This window comes from Amblyomma maculatum, chromosome 10 (genome assembly GCF_055883805.1).
Source record: "Amblyomma maculatum isolate TAMU_Amacu chromosome 10, ASM5588380v1, whole genome shotgun sequence".
NCBI classification, from domain to species: Eukaryota; Metazoa; Arthropoda; class Arachnida; order Ixodida; family Ixodidae; genus Amblyomma; species Amblyomma maculatum.
Window position 1 is genome coordinate 3,612,197 of NC_139353.1, and position 17,622 is coordinate 3,629,818.

The 17,622-nt window shown below is 50.7% G+C and overlaps 2 protein-coding genes across 4 annotated transcripts in view; one reads left to right on the forward strand and one right to left on the reverse strand.

The window, feature by feature from the left end:
* Positions 1 to 2,859: 2,859 nt before the first annotated feature.
* Positions 2,860 to 7,041, reverse strand: LOC146175422 (transmembrane protein 223). Its single transcript, XM_084581768.1, has 2 exons — positions 6,419 to 7,041; positions 2,860 to 4,499 (listed from the first exon to the last, which is right to left on the reverse strand). The coding sequence occupies exons 1-2, from the start codon at positions 6,846 to 6,848 to the stop codon at positions 4,207 to 4,209; spliced, it is 723 nt and encodes a 240-aa protein (XP_084437894.1). The 5' UTR covers positions 6,849 to 7,041; the 3' UTR covers positions 2,860 to 4,206.
* Positions 4,470 to 17,622, forward strand: part of LOC146175423 (uncharacterized) — a 57,465-nt gene continuing 44,312 nt past the window's right edge. For 2 of the 3 annotated variants that reach the window (XR_014701397.1, XR_014701398.1), the window contains exons 1-2: positions 4,470 to 4,624; positions 12,273 to 12,381. Coding sequence is in view for 1 of the 3 variants with exons in the window: in XM_084581766.1 (XP_084437892.1) it covers positions 12,511 to 13,740 (1,230 nt within the window). In the remaining 2 variants the exon portion in view is untranslated. Of the gene's footprint in view, positions 4,625 to 12,272; positions 17,144 to 17,622 lie in introns of those variants that run through there. The other variant, XM_084581766.1, reaches the window with a different exon arrangement.

The window sequence follows — 17,622 nt, forward strand, 5'->3', positions numbered from 1 at the left end:
CTACCTCCAAAAGATACCGCTACCAAAGACATACCCGATACACAGATGCACAAGTGGGGCAAACTGAAGATGACCGACAAATGATGGAGATGTCACCATACCACGTGGTCCGCACGGCGTGCAACCGCAGCCGACGGCGCGAGCCGGTCCCCCGTCTCTCCTCTGTTGTGACATCAGCGTATCACGTGGTGTGACGTCACCATACCACGTGGTCCGCACGGCGTGCAACCGCAGTCGACGGCGCGAGTCCCCGTCTCTCCTCTGTCGTGACGTCAGCGTATCACGTGGTGTGACGTCACCATACCACGTGGTCCGCACGGCGTGCAACCGCAGCCGACGGCGCGAGCTGGACCCCTGTCTCCTCTGTCGTGACGTCAGCGTATCACGTGGTGTGACGTAGCATTCCACATTCTTTGCACGGCGTGTAACCGTCTGCCCCGCCGGGGTGGTGCAGTGGTAAGACGCCCGACTACTGTGCCGGAGTTCCCGGGCTCGAACCCGACCGCGGCGGCTGCGTTTCGATGGAGGCGAAACGAAGTGGCGTCCGTGTGCTGTGCGATGTCAGCGCACGTTAAAGATCCCCAGGTGGTCGAAATTACTCCGCAGCCCTCCACTACGGCTCCCTTTTCTCTCTATCCACTTTCACTCCCACCGTCATCCCTTCTTTACGGCGCGGTTCAGGTGTCCACAGAGCAAGTGTGACAGATACTGCACCTTTCCCTTCCTATGAACCAACCAACCAACCGTCACGAAGGGCTGTGGTTTACCTCTAGCAATATGCTTCGCATAAAATTGTAGTCGAGATTCGGATCCCGCGTACCGATCTCTCGTTTGGGCTCCAGGCCACCAGGGTTTCCTAGGGAGAGGCAGCCGACGCCGCCGCCCGCGCGCTCTCTCCGGGCATTTCTCAAGGGGGCCCGACGCGGACCAGGATTTTGATTTCAGCCCAGCTTACAAATTTAAAGAAATATGTGAATATTACAGATCCACGCACCAAACTCTTCCTACCCCGTGCAAAGGGCTGGGGAAGGCTAACGAGCGGGAGCTCGCCTGCTCACCAATACGTACAATGTTGTGCCCGGCTACTCAAACATTTTGATCCACAATTTGACGGGCTGTGCTCGCACTGTAGGGAGGTGTCTGACACCTACCACATGGTGTGGGTCTGCCAGAAAAACCCATCTTTGCCCCCTATCCCCAACCCCACCCGAGAGAACTGGGAGGCGACCCTGTCCGGCTGCTGCACCCTAGAGGCCCAAAAGGTCTTAACGCAGCGCGCCCGGGCTGCGGCAAACGCCAATGGAGTGCCTGTCTAGGCATCCCACCTAGTGCATATACCTCTCTGTACATATAATTAATGTTTTCACCCCCACCACTACCGCCGCTCCTTGCAGCAGGGAGACCCGGCTGAAGGGAGCGCTTTTGCCCACCAAGCCCAGCGCGCCCCCATCGTCACGTACCTCCCTGACGTTACATTGTTTGCAAACAGGGAGAGGTCTATTGTCGAAAGCAGAGTACTGGCACTTGCATTTCGTGGCAACATTGCGCCGATGTCGAAATCCTTGTGTCATTTGGCCTAGCCTGCCCCGCCGGAGTGGTGCAGTGGTAAGACGTCCTACTGTGCCGAAGTTCTCGGGCTCTATCCCGACCGCGGCGGCTGCGTTTCGATGGAGGCGAAACGAAGTGGCGTCCCTGTGCTGTGCGATGTCAGCGCACGTTCAAGATCCCAGGTGGTCGAAATTGCTCCGTAGCCTTCCACTACGGCTCTCCTTTCTCTCCACTTTCACTCCCACCTCCCTCCCTTCCCTTACGGCGCGGTTCAGGTGTCCACAGAGCAAGTGTGACAGATACTACGCCTTTCCCTCCCTGTGAACCAATTATATTTATATGTGGCCTAGCTTGCAGTACTGTTTGTGAGCTAGCGCTAGAAATTGCAGTAAGCGGTCTCATGTTTCTTTGTCCGGTTGTCCCCGACCTTTAAATATTACAGAAGCACTTTGTGATCGCTATTGGGTTTCGACGCTGTACATACATCAGCTTTGATGGCTTTAAAGTGGAAAGAGAGAAAGAGGAGCCGTAGTGGAGGGCTACGGAGTAATTTCGACCACCTGGGGATCTTTAACGTGCGCTGACACCGCACAGCACACGGACGCCTCTTCGTTTCGCCTCCATCGAAACGCAGCCGCCGCGGTCAGGTTCGAACCCGGGTACTCCGGCACAGTAGTCGGGCGTCTTACCACGGCACCACCCCGGCGGGGCCCCTATTGTCTATTGATTTATAGGAAAGGAAAGGCGCGGTAACTGTCTCACTTGTTTTCTGCGAACACCTCAACCGCGCCGTAAGGGAAGGGAGGAGGGTGAGAGTGGAAAGAAAGAGGAGCCGTAGTGGGGGCTACGGTGTAATTTCGACCACCTGGGGATCTTTAACGTGCGCTGACATCGCACAGCACACGGACGCCTCTTCGTTTCCCGGCGAGGCCCCTCCGCTGCCTCTGATTGATTGATTTATAGGAAGGGAAACGCGCGGTAATTGCCTCACTTCTTTTCTGTGGACACCTCAACCACGCCGTAAGGGAAGGTAGTAAGGTGGGAGTGAAAGTGGAAAGAGAGAAAGAGGTGCCGTAGTGAAGGGCTACGGAGTAATTTCGACCACCTGGGGATCTTTAACGTGCGCTGACATCGCACAGCACACGGCGCCTCTTCGTTTCGCCTCTATCGAAACGCAGCCGCCGAGGTCGGGTTCGAACCCGGGTACTCCGGCACAGTGGTCGGGCGTCTTACCACTGCACCACCCCGGCGGGGCCCTCCGCTGCCTCGTGCGGACAGAAGAGAGAAAGTAAACGAAAGAAAAAGAGGGAGAGAAAAACGCGCCGCAACAGCCGTCGTCCACCACATAAGCGGTGGCGGGTGCAATGAAGGCCTACAACATTGATTGATTGTCCTTTATTGAATGGGAAGGCTCATGGCCATAGATGGGGATAAAGGGGAGTAGACAGAATCTTCATTGTTTAGGTCGCCACTCAAATCATACTGCTTTAACCAGTCCACTAAGCGAGCCATACTTGGCAAGTATCATCTGTGTGTTAGCATCAGGTTCTAGAAGGGAACGGTAGTTCAGGCGGTAGGGTTTGATCTCGGAGCGTCCAATAGAAAAAGCAGGGCAATCCCAGAGTAGATGAGATGTCGCTGCGAGTTAGAGTCGTACAGTGGGGGCACGTAATCATTTCCTCAGTATACTGACGCCAGCGGGCCATAAGTCATTCTCCGGGAGCTCCTCGCTGCCCATCACCGACAAGAGCGAATCCCTGGTACGACTGACATATGCGCCGACGCATCGATTACAAGCGAATTTGCATCTATGGCTGGGTATGCGATGACAACCCTTCCCTTTCAGGCGCTTATGCCTGCCACCTACCTCAAGGTACTCCTCTTCATGCTGAACTCCTCGAGATTTGGGCAGCCTTGTCAGGAGTGCCTTGCACCGCGGAACTGGTTTAATACGTATTCTTACTGATTCCTATGAAGCTTACAATGAAATCGCTACTCCAGGTTCACAAGATGCAACTGCTACGGCCATACAGCGACTCCTTAAACGCCACCAACTCGCGACCAGAACTGTCGTTATTCACTGGACCCCAGGTCACTCGGACGAATCAGGGGGCAATGCGGCGGCACACGCCGCGGCTGCCTTGGCAGGTGCGATTTCGACATTTACTTCCTCACCCCCCTTGCTTCATCCTTAGTTGACCTTGGGCGGGCAACTCACCCCTTCTCTTGCCCTTATGCACTATACTCGGACCAGTCTTCGTAGCCTCAGTCAGCATCGCATGCAGGTGGCCACACCAGACCCACCTTTTACGAGAAAAACCCACCTCACCCGAAGTTAAGAAGTCTGAGTAAGCTCATTGCCCATGCGGCTTACACGCCGCGTATTATGGCCTACAACATAAAAATTCGGTGGCTGGCTAGCCCCCGCCGCAAGCGGCGTTGACCTACAGTCCCAGCCCCGTTACATAAATAAAACTATTATGCGCCAAAAACCGCCAGAGAGAACGCAGGCTGAGACCAGCCCGCACCGGGACACAACGGCCGAGTGTGTTGCTGGCCGACACGAGCTCAGCCACTCATATCATTTCCCCTGCATCAGCCGTTTAGTAGTCGCGCGTCGCGCTGCGTCGTCGGCGTCTTCCTGCAAAGCTCCGTCGGTTACAACTTCCGGCTGACGCCGACAGTGTTGTCGAACAGCTTCGGGTAGGGGAAGAGGCCCCGCTGGTCGAGCATGAAGTACAGCCAGTGCCCCTTGATCTTGAGCGTGATGTAGCTGGACTTCCGAAGCCGTGACTGGAGGCAGTTGATGTTCTCCAGCGGAACCTCAATGCCGCGCAAGTCTTTGAAGGGCGCGTATGTCTGCACCAGCACACGCTGGCCGCCTTTCAGGAGCACGATGGAGCGCACGCTGCGAAGGACGAACAGCGAGCTTCCCGCCACCACCAGGGTGCCTGCAGCGCAACGCCAGCGTTGTCTCAGACATATATGAAAGAGTCCTCGAGCATGGAGATATAACTAAATTAAACTAATTTTAAAAACAATTCAGCGCAGAGTGGAGAACAAATCGTCAGTTCAGGTAAGTCACTCATTTTTTGTTTAAAGCGGTGTAATTTAGGTATAACACTGAAGCTTTCCGGCAGCTTTTGCATGTGTTCCGGACAAATCTCTCTGGTGAGTCACTCATTTTTTGTTTAAAGCGGTGTAATTTAGGTATAACACTGAATCTTTCCGACAGCTTTTGCATGTGTTCCGGACAAATCTCTCTGAGGTTATATAGACCACTTCCGAGAACACTGTAAAGGGCGTCTGGTGATCAGTATATATGAAGTTATCAAAAGACGTTACAGCGCACCAGGTTCCGCTCCGCCGCGATGGTACAGTGATTAAGATTCCCAACGATTGTGACGGAGTACCCTGGTTTGTACCCGACCGCCGGCGGCTGTTTCGATGGGGTCGAAACGAAGAGGCGTCCGTGTGCTGTGCAATGTCAGTGCACGTTAAAGATCCCCAGGTTGTCGAAATTACTCCGCAGCCCTCCACTACGGCTCCTCTTTCTCTATTTCCACTTTCACTCCCCCTTTCCTCCCTTCCTTACGGTGCGGTTCAGGTGTCCACAGAAATAACTGCGACAAACACTGTGCCTTTCTCTTCCTGCGAACCAATTAAGGCGACAGCATTTCTCGGCTATGTAAGCAAGGTCGCGTCCGCACGCCTCCGCAGCCGTTGTGTCGTTCTCAGAAGAGTTAGAACCAACGAATGGTTGTGATCGATAGAGGATGATATGAAGATGTACCATGCCAAATAGCGCTTTCGCACACAATCGGTTTCAGCAGAGCTAAACCCCTGTTAACTTTATGCATCGTGAAGGAATCGCCGCGGTTTCATTGGACCATTTGATTAACTTCACGTCGATCCTCAGTACTATCATCGTTGTTCTTTCTTCTACGTGAAAATTAAATTCATATACCATTTATTCTTACGCCAGCACCACATAGGCGAGACCAAGTAGGCACGCGCGTAATACAAGACTTTCCTGTAGAAACAACACTGTAAAGAAACAAAAAGCTAAAGGCTGAGCTTTTTCTTTTTTCCTTTTTACATGCTGTGCTTGCGTTTCTTTCCGGTCAGGGGGGCTAGTTGTTGCATGCTTACACAAAGATGAAGCGCCAACGCAAACGACAAGCTCCTGTTCGCGTTTACAGTGCTTCCAGTCATTCAACGTTTCGTTTCTTTTTTTTTTTTCTTTAACGCTGTCGCGTTAAGGGCCTCGTGTCGCAGAAACGCCCGTGTCGGCGTTGTGGTTGTGGTTTATGGGCTTAAACATCCCAAAGCGACTCAGGCTATGAGAGACGGCGTATTGGAGGACTCCGGAAATTTCGACCACTTCGGGTCCTTTAAAAATGTGTACTTACACCACAAAGAACACGGACGCTTCGCCTCCATCGAAACGCAGCAAGGCGAAAATAAGAAGAAAGTACAGAAGCTAGCACGCAACCACTCCGCTACAGAACCGCATTGCTTTTCTCCGAATAAAGGTTTATGTAATGTAGAAAGAAACTAATTACGAAGTAATATTTAAGCGAGTAGCAAAGAACGTTTCCGCTTTTCTTACCTGCGATGCGGCGCTCACTGGAAAACAATTTTGATCGCCGGCGCTGCCGCAACAGATGATACAGCGAAGAAATAAAATAGACTACAGACTTTAAGCTGAAATAACCAAACGGAGGTTATCTGATTTGTGGTTAAAATCAAGGTTAAAGTTCACCTTGCAATAAATGCAAAGAAATGGAGCGGTTTGTCAAAAATAGAGGAGGTGTTGCATGAGAAGTATGTCGTTGTGAGGCTGAAGAGCATGAAATCGTAAACTCACCGATTGTAGTGCACACAGCTACCAGGCCATAACGGCATCGGTCAGTTGTGAAGCGATCACGGAGGAAGTCTAGCAGTCCACCAACTCTGCCACTTTTTTCTAGATCTGGAGGTACACCCTCCTTTGGGTCAGTTATCGTGTAGCAGAACCGGGCCATGTAAGACCACAAGAAAAGCTGCGCTACGGTGAACATCCGGACCGACGCGAACATCTTGAAATTGTCGAAGCGGTAGATTTCCGTATGCTTTGCGACGTTCGTGTCCACTTCGAAAGGCAAACGCACCGAGGGTTGCTGGGCGCTGTGCGCCGACGAACGGCTCGAGCGAACTGCCAGTGAGGACCACCGGCCGTTCTTAGCGAGAAAACTGACTCGCGTTACTTTCAATCGGACAGAGTTCACGGAGACACATCCAAGCCTTGGGCACAACATGGCTAAACCTTCCCACCACAATGCCTAACGCTTCACCGCTGCACCGCTATAGAAAGCGCAACCGAATAAGCTAACTTTGTCCAGTTTGCCTCTGATTTTAGACACGCACGTACGTTCACGGATTCACGGCGAACCATTAATACAGTGGCTAGACCATTAACACATGAAGGGCGCCGCCATAGCTGTTTGTGGATTGACTTGACTGCCGTTGGCCTTAATGCAGATGCCGTCGATTTTCTTTGAAAACGAAACTGGCAGTGTAATGTTTTTGATTTAGTTTGAAAGTTGTCTGCGTTGGATCGGTTGTTCTAGTGACGTTGGGTTGTACCAAGCTGCACTGTAACCAAACTACGGTGAGTATGTTGGTTAAGCATGGACCCTGTTCTCCACAAAATCCGGCGTCGGCGTTGTCGGCATTGTGAGCGATAAATCGCGATTGGACATCCTATCGCGGGCACGGCTCTGTCAGGTCAGGAGGCGCTGGTCAGGTACACGTATCTGGCAGGTGACAGGGCACTGCTTCGTTGTAGGGGTGTGCCGTTGTGCTACGGCACACGATCGCATGACATGACCGATTTGGCAGGAGCCGCCAGCCGATAGAAAAGGCCCTCATTCCGAGTCAGGATGCCGCCCTAGGCCGCGTAGCAGGCACGTCGTATTTTATACAGTGCGCCCTAGAATCGGCTCTCCTGTGTAGGGTGGCTAGGGTAAACTTTAATTCTTAGAGCTCAAATTTTGCACAGAAATAGCATCTTGTCGGCAGTATTTTGTTATACCAAGTTTGTTTGGGGTACTTGCATGCCTGTTTCGATAACAAGCTGTATATTCGCATCGTCTGCTGCGACGGCGAAGCAAAACAAGGCCCAGTCCCAGCACTGACGCTGGTGGAGCCACATCGTTTGTTTTTTTGCTGTTTTGTGTTGAGAAACACTGCTTATAGATTAGGCGATAAGGCATAAATGTACGCGAATCCATGCAGTTCTGAACAGGTTCGAAGAGCTTTATCAATTGTTTATCAGTAATAATAATCAACTGGGCTTAATTTGGTCAAAACTTCACAAAATGTGAACTTTTGCATTACTTATTTTGAGCTTAGAAGGCAACGATGATGGTGCCACCTGTGACATCGCTGAGTGCTGATAATGAAAAGTCATAGTCGCAAAGAGGTGCTCGGAGCGAGGCCACTAAGCCCTGTTTACATGGACCCGACAGCGCAAGGTCGAGTTGGGGAGCTGATCGGAGTGGACTCGACCCTGCCGCGAGTTTACGAGTCCGGCCCGACGAGCGCAAAACCGGCTCTGGACGAGCTGCGGTGGCACCTCGCGTTGAGGCGAAGAACTAGCAGACGGTTTTTTTTTTCCCCGCGCATTTCTAGCGTTTTCCGTACTGTTTTTTCCCACTGTGCCCCGATTCACCCCGACAGCGTTTACATGCTTCCTGCAGCAGGGTCGAGTCAAGTCAATCCACCTCCTGCGCGGGAGTTGACTGGGCTAACTGGGCTCGACCCGTCGTCTTCTCGACCCGACCCCATGGGGGTTTACATGAACCCGGTAACCGGTTTTGGACCCGATAACTCAATTCAACCCGCTCCTGTCGGATCCATGCACACGCCGCTACAATACCAGGTGGAACCTCTCATTCCGGGAGGGTCTTGACCAGAGTAATATAGACAGGAGCGCAGACTCCGCTTTTGGGAAGGGCGAAATTTTGCTACATCGGAGAGAGAGCTTTGTAGCGGATGCGATAGATGGCGCTAGGATTTATCACTGACTAGGGAGCCTACATGCTGTAGGCTCCCTATCACTGACTGGTGCTCCTGTATATGCTCCCGCACAGGAACACTATCACCGACTAGTGTTCCTGAGTTGGGCGTCTGTTTTTCCTCGTCGCTCCTAGCGCCATTCGCCGAGAGGCGATCACATGACTTTTGTGACGTCAGGTGTTCAATTTTCGGCGGGGGAACCAACTTTACAGGCACAACTCCGAACGAACCCTCGCCAGCACGACGCCTCATGTGAGCCCATGCTGTGGGATACATTTCACGCATTTTCCGTGCGCAACTGTGACATTAGGTTTGGTGTTCTAGTGCTAGTGACGGACGCAGTTGTAAGCTATGACTGGGTGCAGTGCGCCAAACTGCACCAACCGCACTTTTAGACAGTACATGTGGAAGGTCGGCGGCTGAAGCAACGTTATTAGAACCAGCTTCAGTTTGAAAACTCCCCGCCTCCGCTGTACATCGCGGGCGGCGCCCGGCGGCTTCCCGGCGCAGGTGGCGCGGCGATCGAAACCGGCTCCTGACTGACACCGTGGAGTGGCAGCGAAAGCTAGTGCGCGGTAGGCGAAGGGCAGCATATCTGTAGTATTAATTTGTCGAAACCGATAATGCGAGCGTGAATTTTTATTTTTCAGCAGCTGCGACCATGCAGTCACAAAAAGGTCGGGGAATAACGTGAAATTTTGCTAGCAACCAGGGCTGAGCTCATGCATGTACACGAAAACTAACGTGAGCGCGACGGCGGCACGCGTCTCGCGAAGCCTTCGCGCGAACAGAAATGCATGTGTCGCTTGGCTCGTCACTCGGACAACACAGAAAATTTCGCTCGTTCCGCCCGGAGGTGCACGGGCGATCATGAATTGTGCATGCGCGGCAGTGACGTATGCTCAGTGTATGTCACTGCCCCTCATTTTCTTTCTTTGCAGTATTTCTAGCTTTGTAACAATGGTGAATGGCCAAGGATTCAACGAGCGTCTAATATCAACAAAAAAAAAGGTCACGTGACCATTATAGCGCAAGTTAGCACATGTTAAGCTCATCAAGCTCAATACGGTGTGCTGTAAATGCATTTTGTTCCACATGTCGCAAAATAATTCAATTGTAATTTTTCTGACTGTTGTTGCATTTGCAAATAGTTTCGCGGTGATGCGTACTAGCCAGAACACAGAGTGTCGTCGCCATTTCGCGTTGCTGTCTGTTCGCGCTGTCGCGTGCATGCATGGAGGAAGGAAACAACTTAGGAGAGGCCCTTGCCATTCCCAATGCATTGGAGAAAGTGTGGCGGAAGTGACATCATAATTTAGGGTTAGCCAAGTCGGGCCATTAGCAACGGCGACGCGTTGCTATGAAAACTCGGGCCACTAGCAACAGCGTTGCTAAGGGCCCTAGGTACGTGAGAGTCGCGGAGAAAGGGTAAAGGAGGAGGAGAGACGTTGCAGCGCCCGGTTAGCCCGGTCGCGGCGCGGCCGCGCCGGCTTCAAAAAAATGACGTCAGGGCCTCTCCTAAGCTTTCCTTCCTCCATGCGTGCATGCATCTTTCCCAGTCAGCAGGCGACAGAACGAACGATGATCGCTTTCGCCGCGCCGCCTTGTCACGACGCTCCCTTTTTCGGTCGCATGTAGCTCAAGCGAAGATCGCTCTAATAACTTTGGGCGGAGCAGCCGCGCGGCCGTGTGGTGGCGTTGCGTTCGCTGGCGCCTGCCGGTGCTCGCCAGCTCCGAGGGTGCAGCAGCTAACGTAACTTCGCACTCTCGCATTTTTGGATGATTAATGTGAGCTGCGGTTTCACGTGTGCGAAGCCCGGTTGTGCTCAGCGATGGCGCTATTTGCCCTTCTCGGTTATAGCTCGGTAACTAAAGCTCTGGTTGTTCTTCTCTAGGACGAATGTACTGTAGGTTTGTGAGATTGCCCTGATGTAGCGTTCTGGGATTGAGAAAGTAATTATGTGCGCCTAATGGCTAAGCGCGAGTAAGGTTTCATTATAGTTTGTTTACTTAAACCAAAACTTACCCACGAGCAAATGCAAGAAATTTATTACAATCAATAATGACACTTATTCATACGCAACCTACCCAAGAGGAGTCACACGGCACTTCTCCAAGGTCTATACTGCAAAGGAGCTGTATTGCATTAAAGGAGCAAAACTAAAAAGGAGATAGATGGCGATGATGATGATAATTCAAGTATTCTCCGTGAGCGCCATCTGTCGAGCGGCAATCACAACGGCTGTCAACCGCTGCGCTTGACTCATTATTATAAAAAGATTTTGAAGGTTTGATGAAGGTTTGAAGCGGATGTTTAGTGACAAGATTTTCTGTTTTCCTTTCCATTCTGACCACGGTAGACACGCACTCGTCGTTCCGCCTGGTTCCGCGTGCTCGCGTGCGAAGCATGCTTTACTTGTGCGAATTTCGAATAAATTTTTATAAGGTGTTCGATCAACGTAATCAATGTGCGTGTTACAACCATGAGCGACGAGACACAGGACGTGAAAGCAAAGTGCGAAATCACAAGGAGACATCATATGTCGATGCGGCTGCTGAAACGTTCGAACTCTTCTATCAACACTCGGGAGATTTTTAAAGTTCATTGAAATACGAAGTTACCGCCTAAAAGGCCGCCCCATGGAGCGAATTTTGCGAACTTCATGCGGTGCGGCGGTCCGCTGACGCACCGTCGTCGTGCCGTACCACATGCAGCGAAAAACTGGCGGCGTCGGCGCCCGAGCGAGAAAACGCAAGAGCTGGTCCGCTTCAACAACGCACTTTTCACACTAAATGACATTTCAAGAGCAACAAGTAAAATATAATAGGCAGCGTGTAAAATGGCGCTCGACAGCGCTTGCATACAGCCCTCGAGTACGCCCGACGCCGCAACAACAGCGTACTGCAGGCGCGTCGCTTTGCAGCAGAGTTTAATGAGCGAATGTTGTTGAGCGGAACGTCGCAAACGGTCCCGCTTCGTCTCCATCATCAAATTAGGCAAAATCGCAACGCTTACAGCCGAGCGCTGCTCCCTAGTCGTCGCTAGGCCTGTTTTGTTTCGCATCGATGGCACATGAAACAGCGCTATGAAATTCCTTCGTGCTATAGTAAATGGTCTACTCATGAATGAATGAATGAATGAATGAATGAAGCCTTTATTGAAAGGAAGGGATGGCTCTCGGCCGCTGTTTGGGTTCTTGGGGAGTTAGGAGGGATAGAACTGCCCAACTCTCAGTCCCATTCTCTAGTAATAAAAGCAAAATATGATTAATAATTCGGCTTCACTTTTTAACGGAACTGGCGTGCAGGCGGGCCGCAGTAGCCGCGCCGCAACGGTGACAGCCGGCTGTGAGCAGAAACTTGCTTGCAAGGCTCAGTGATCCTCAAGAAGGACTCAGTTCTGACATTCGGCTTATTATTTATGGCAACAACAGAATTTAGCACACTTTTTATGAGTTTTTTCGTATCGCCGGCGCGCACGACTCCAAGCAGTAGCCTGCTTGGTCAACAGCGAACGGCCGCCGGGCGACTGTTCGCGAGGTTTTCCGCAGGAAAATCGCTTCATGTGGGTCAGCTTTAAGTAGCGTCAATTAGGCTAAATATAATATTAAAAGCTTTATTTGTGTCAGCTTTTTTCTTTCTCTTTTATTTTTTCTTTTTAGTCTGCTCCGTGGCGTTCATGTTCGGGCCGCTCTTCGTAGCTTCAGGCGGACCACGTGCAGACTTCTGGGGACTCCGAGGGAATTTGCCAGCGACGTCGTCCGAAGCTAAGTGCGCTTTTATATTTATTGTTTAGCTTTGAAAGCGTATTCTCCTGCATGCGTTAAAGCACTAATTTCAATCATAGGACCAGGGAAAGCGGAGGTAACCGTTTTCCCTAGGTAGGTGGGCGGGCTGCCTATGGGTCGTAAAGTTAAGGAAGACATGGGGGGCGAGGAGCTGGTGCAATGTGACGAGTGCAGGCGCTGGTGCTACATGGATGAAACTGGTTTTGAAAGCTTAGATGACGCGGGGGAGACTAGTTTCTCGTGCAAGTTGTGCGTTAGGTTTAAGGAGACCATTCTGAGGCTGGAGGGTGAATGGGCCGTAAAGATTCAGGAGCTCGGGAGGGACCTGAAGGTTGAGAGGGAGAAAAGGATGGCGCTGGAGGCACAGGCAGTAGAGCTGGTTAGGATGGAAGGGGCAAAGACCGACCAGCTAGAGGAGGTAGGGTCTCAGCTCAGGGAAGAACAACAAAAGCGAGCCGAGCTGGAAGGTCAGGTGAAGGCGCTTATGGCGCGGACAGCGAAAGACCCCGGGTCGGAGCAAAGTCAGGGGGTGGATGAGACCAGCGTTAAGACCCCTCATGATGACGGAGATGGAAAGGAGGCGGGCAGAGAAGATCACCCGGTGGCGGTGGAGTCGCAAGAGGCGGCTACACGATGCTACAGCGAAGTAGCAAAACAGTTCGCGGGAGGGCTAGCGACAAGCCCAGAATCGCGCGAGAAAGGTGAAACGCCGCTACGACAGGAGAACCAACGAGAGCGAACCGGGCGGCAGTTAGCGCAAGCTGGAGATGAAAGGCTGGATCGTAGGAGAGTTCTGGTGGTGGGGGACTCAAATGTAGCAAGGTTTGAGGAAGCTGTCCTAGCAACAGTGAAGGGTGACAGGCGTTTGAAGGTGGAGGCCCAATCGGGGAAAGGTATGGTTGAAGCGATGACCAAAGCCCAGGAGGTGGTAGGGAACAACAGGGATGTAGAAACCCTGGTCATCATCCATGCTGGACTCAATGATGTCTTGAAGGGGACGAGCCGGAATCTCGGGAGGCAGTTAGAAGTAGGTATGAATAACATAAAGGAGGCCTCTGAGAAAGTACACGTGACTGTATGCACAATCCCGGAAGTAGAAGGGCAGTCCAGCAGAACAGAGGGGAGAGTAGTCGAAGCCAACCGGGTCATTAGGAGCCTAAGCCGACGACTTGGGCACACCACAATGGAGGTTAACAGGGATGTGTACGAGGCCGGCCTCCACCCGTTTGCACGAGAAGGCATCCACTACAGCCGGGCCACCGGTAGGAGGGTAGGAGGCAGGATAGGCCGCCAGGCAACAGCTTTTTTAGGAGGGCCCAGGGCCCTGAAGCCACCAGTTTAAACAAAGGCGACCAAGAGGACGAACATAGACTAGGGAAACATAGAAGCCATAGGAGAAGCAACAGGCATAAGCGCAAGAGCCAAATTAATTCAGACATAGGGTATATTAACATGCAAGGAGGCAGGAATAGGCTAAAATGGGAGGAAATAGACGAGCAGCTTAGGCAGGAGAAGTTAATGGTTTATGGATTTGTGGAGACGCATCTTCGGGACATGGAGCAACCACCCTGTAACCCTGATTATGCATGGGAATACTGCAACAGAACAGAGGGCAGCAGAAAGGGAGGGGGAATTGGGGCATTCATCCATAAAAGTACAAATTGGCAAAGAGTCAAACAGGAATGTAAGGAACATTTATGGCTAAAAGGAAAAGTGGCAGGGGAGCAAACACTCCTTGGCTTTGTATACCTGTGGACAGGAGCAACTGCCAAAGAGGAAAACAAAAAAAATGGTAGAATGTATAGCAGGTGACATTAATGAGCTAGGAAAAGGATGCGAAATAATTATAGTAGGGGACATGAATGCTCATATAGAAGATATAGATGGATACACAGACTCGACAGGTACCATGCTGCTGGATATGTGTGAAAGACACGACTTAGTTGTCTGTAACAGTACTGAGAAGTGTGACGGGGTCATAACGTGGGAGGTAGGGAGTCTGCATTCGACAATAGATTATGCGATAATGTCACACAGGATGTACGATAGGCTAAGGGTCATGAACATAGATGAACATGGTGCCAGGAGTCTAGGCAGTGATCATAAACGTATCAAGATGAGTTTTGGAATAAAAACTAATTCGGGAATGAAACATGATGACCAGCCAGATGGGATCTTTTACTCGGAGCAGCAAATAGAAAAAGCAAGCACCCAAATTGAAGCAGTAATCTCTAAGGATAAGAAAGCAGAGTGGACATACACAAAGTTAATGGGACTGTTTGGGCTAGAGTTGGCTAAGGTGCGAGTCAGGAAAAAAAGGACAAGACGAAAACCAAAGAGCTGGTGGGATGGGGAGGTGAAGAAGGCCATAGAGAAACGCCAGGAAGCCTCCAGGGAACACAGATATTCTAAGCATAGGGGAGACCCAGAAGCAGACGTTGAGAGAAAATGGGATAAATACATAAAATGTAGAAGGGAGGCATCCTACTTAATCAATGAGAAAATTAGAAGACAAGGTTCCCAGTGGCTGTCAGAAGTAAACAAAAGGGATAAAAATGCAGCTAAGAAATTCTGGCAACACTTGAATTCCCTGAGTAATAAGACTAGCCTAGAGCAGAGGTCTATTGTTACAGATCAAGGTATTCGGCTAGAAGGGGAAAAGGCAATAGAGCATATACGACTAACGATGTCAGAAAAGTTTAAAGAACAAAGAAATGTAGTAGGTGCCTTAGTAGAGGACGATAGACCGGTTAGTGCAATTGTTCCAATTGGACAAAGAGAGTGGGAAAGGGCTGAGAAGAGAGTACCAAGTAGCACATCAGCAGGCCCAGATGGTATTCCTGTTAGGTTATTAAAGATGTTGGGCCCAAAGTCTAAGGAAACGTTAAGAGAGGTGGTGAGCAAAATGTTAATGGATGGCAAAGTTCCTGATGAATGGAGACTAAGTAGAATGAGCATGATATATAAGGGAAAGGGGGACAAAGCTGACATAGGCAACTACCGTCCCATAACAGTAACATATCAGTGGTCTACAGGGTGGTGATGCAGATTATAAAGGACAGACTGCAGGCATGGGTAGAGAGCAAGGGGGTGCTGGGAGAGCTGCAGAATGGCTTCCGGAAACAAAGGAGGTTAGAGGACAATCTGTTCTCATTGACACAGTGTATCGAGGTAGCAGAAAAGGAACACAGACCCCTATGGCTAGCTTTTCTAGATATCAAAGGAGCCTATGACAGTGTACTTCAAGAAGCCTTATGGAGTATTCTGGATGTGTTAGGTGTGGAAAGCGGAGTAACTAATCTTTTAAAAGATATTTATAAGGATAACCAAGTGCTAATAAAATGGGAAAAAAAGGTGTCGAAGCCTGTAGAGGTAAAGAAGGGGCTTAGACAAGGATGTCCCCTGTCACCTTTGTTGTTCATGCTGTACCTGCAAGGATTAGAGGCTAAACTAGAGGGGAGTGGACTCGGCTTCAACCTTTCTTTATTCAAGCAAGGAGAATTTATCCCACAGTCATTACCAGGACTAATGTATGCAGATGATATAGTACTGATGGCTGACAACAGGGTAGATTTGCAGGAGTTGATGGATATCTGCGGTACAGAGGGAGATAAGTTAGGTCTGCAGTTTAGCAAGGAAAAATCGGCAGTCATGATTTTTAATGATAATGAGGTCAGCGAACATAGGATACAGGAGGACATGCTGGAAGTAGTGGATAAGTACAAGTATCTTGGGGTGTGGATAAATACTGGAGCTGAATACCTAACGGAGCATGAAAAATATGTGGCAGCTAAAGGAAGTAGAAACGCAGCCGTCATGAAAAACAGGGCGCTTTGGAATTACAATAGGTATGAAGTGGTGCGAGGGATTTGGAAAGGGGTGATGGTTCCTAGTCTGACTTTTGCCAACGCAGTCCTGTGTATGAGATCAGAGGTCCGAACACGGTTGGAAATTAAACAGCGCGGGGTGGGTAGGCTTGCTTTGGGAGCTCATGGGAATACGCCAAACCAAGGTGTGCAGGGTGACCTGGGATGGTCTTCTTATGAGAGCAGGGAAGCTGGCAGCAAGATAGCGTTTGAGCAACGATTGAGAAAAATGGGAGAAAAGCGGTGGGCTAGGAAAGTCTTCAGCTACCTCTACATGAGGAATGTTGACACAAGATGGAGAAGGCGGACAAGAAAATTGGCAAGCAAATATTTGGACAGAAGTAGGGGGACCAGCCAGGAATCATCAATTAAGAAAAAGGTTAAGGAAACAGAGAGGGGTCTGTGGAAAACAGGGATGGAGACTAAATCAGCATTAGAAATGTACCGAACGTTCAAGCAGGAAATAGCCAAAGAAAACATTTACGATAATTCTAGGGGCAGCCCATTGTTGTTCGAGGCTAGGACAGGAGTATTGCGGACTAAGACGTACCGAGTCAAGTACCAAGAGATAGACATGCTGTGCAGGGTGTGTGGGGAGGATGAGGAAACGCCTGAACACTTAATAATTTCCTGTAAAGGGCTCCGCCCTATAGTTCAAGGCAATGGGCCAGATTTAGCCAAAGCATTGGGGTTTAAGGATAATGAAGGGAAAATAGACTTTAAAAGGGTAGAAATAACCAAACGAAGGTTAGCTGATTGGTGGCTGAAAGGAAGGCAAGAATAGGTCCACACTATATATTACTATTCACGGCTAGGCGGCCTGTGGCGCCGCCGCCCGATTCAAAGGGTTCAGCCTTATCCATCCATCCATCCATCCATCCATCCATCCATCCATCCATCCATCCATCCATCCATCCATCCACCCACCCACCCACCCACCCATCCATCCATCCATCCATCCATTCACCCACCCACCCACCCACCCATCCATCCATCCATCCATCCATCCATCCATCCATCCATCCATCCATCCACCCACCCACCCACCCACCCATCCATCCATCCATCCACCCACCCACCCACCCACCCACCCATCCATCCATCCATCCATCCATCCATCCATCCATCCATCCATCCATCCATCCACCCACCCACCCACCCACCCACCCACCCACCCACCCATCCATCCATCCATCCATCCATCCATCCATCCATCCATCCATCCATCCATCCATCCATCCATCCATCCATCCATCCATCCATCCATCCATCCATCCATCCATCCATCCATCCATCCATCCATCCATCCATCCATCCATCCATCCATCCATCCATCCATCCATCCATCCATCCATCCA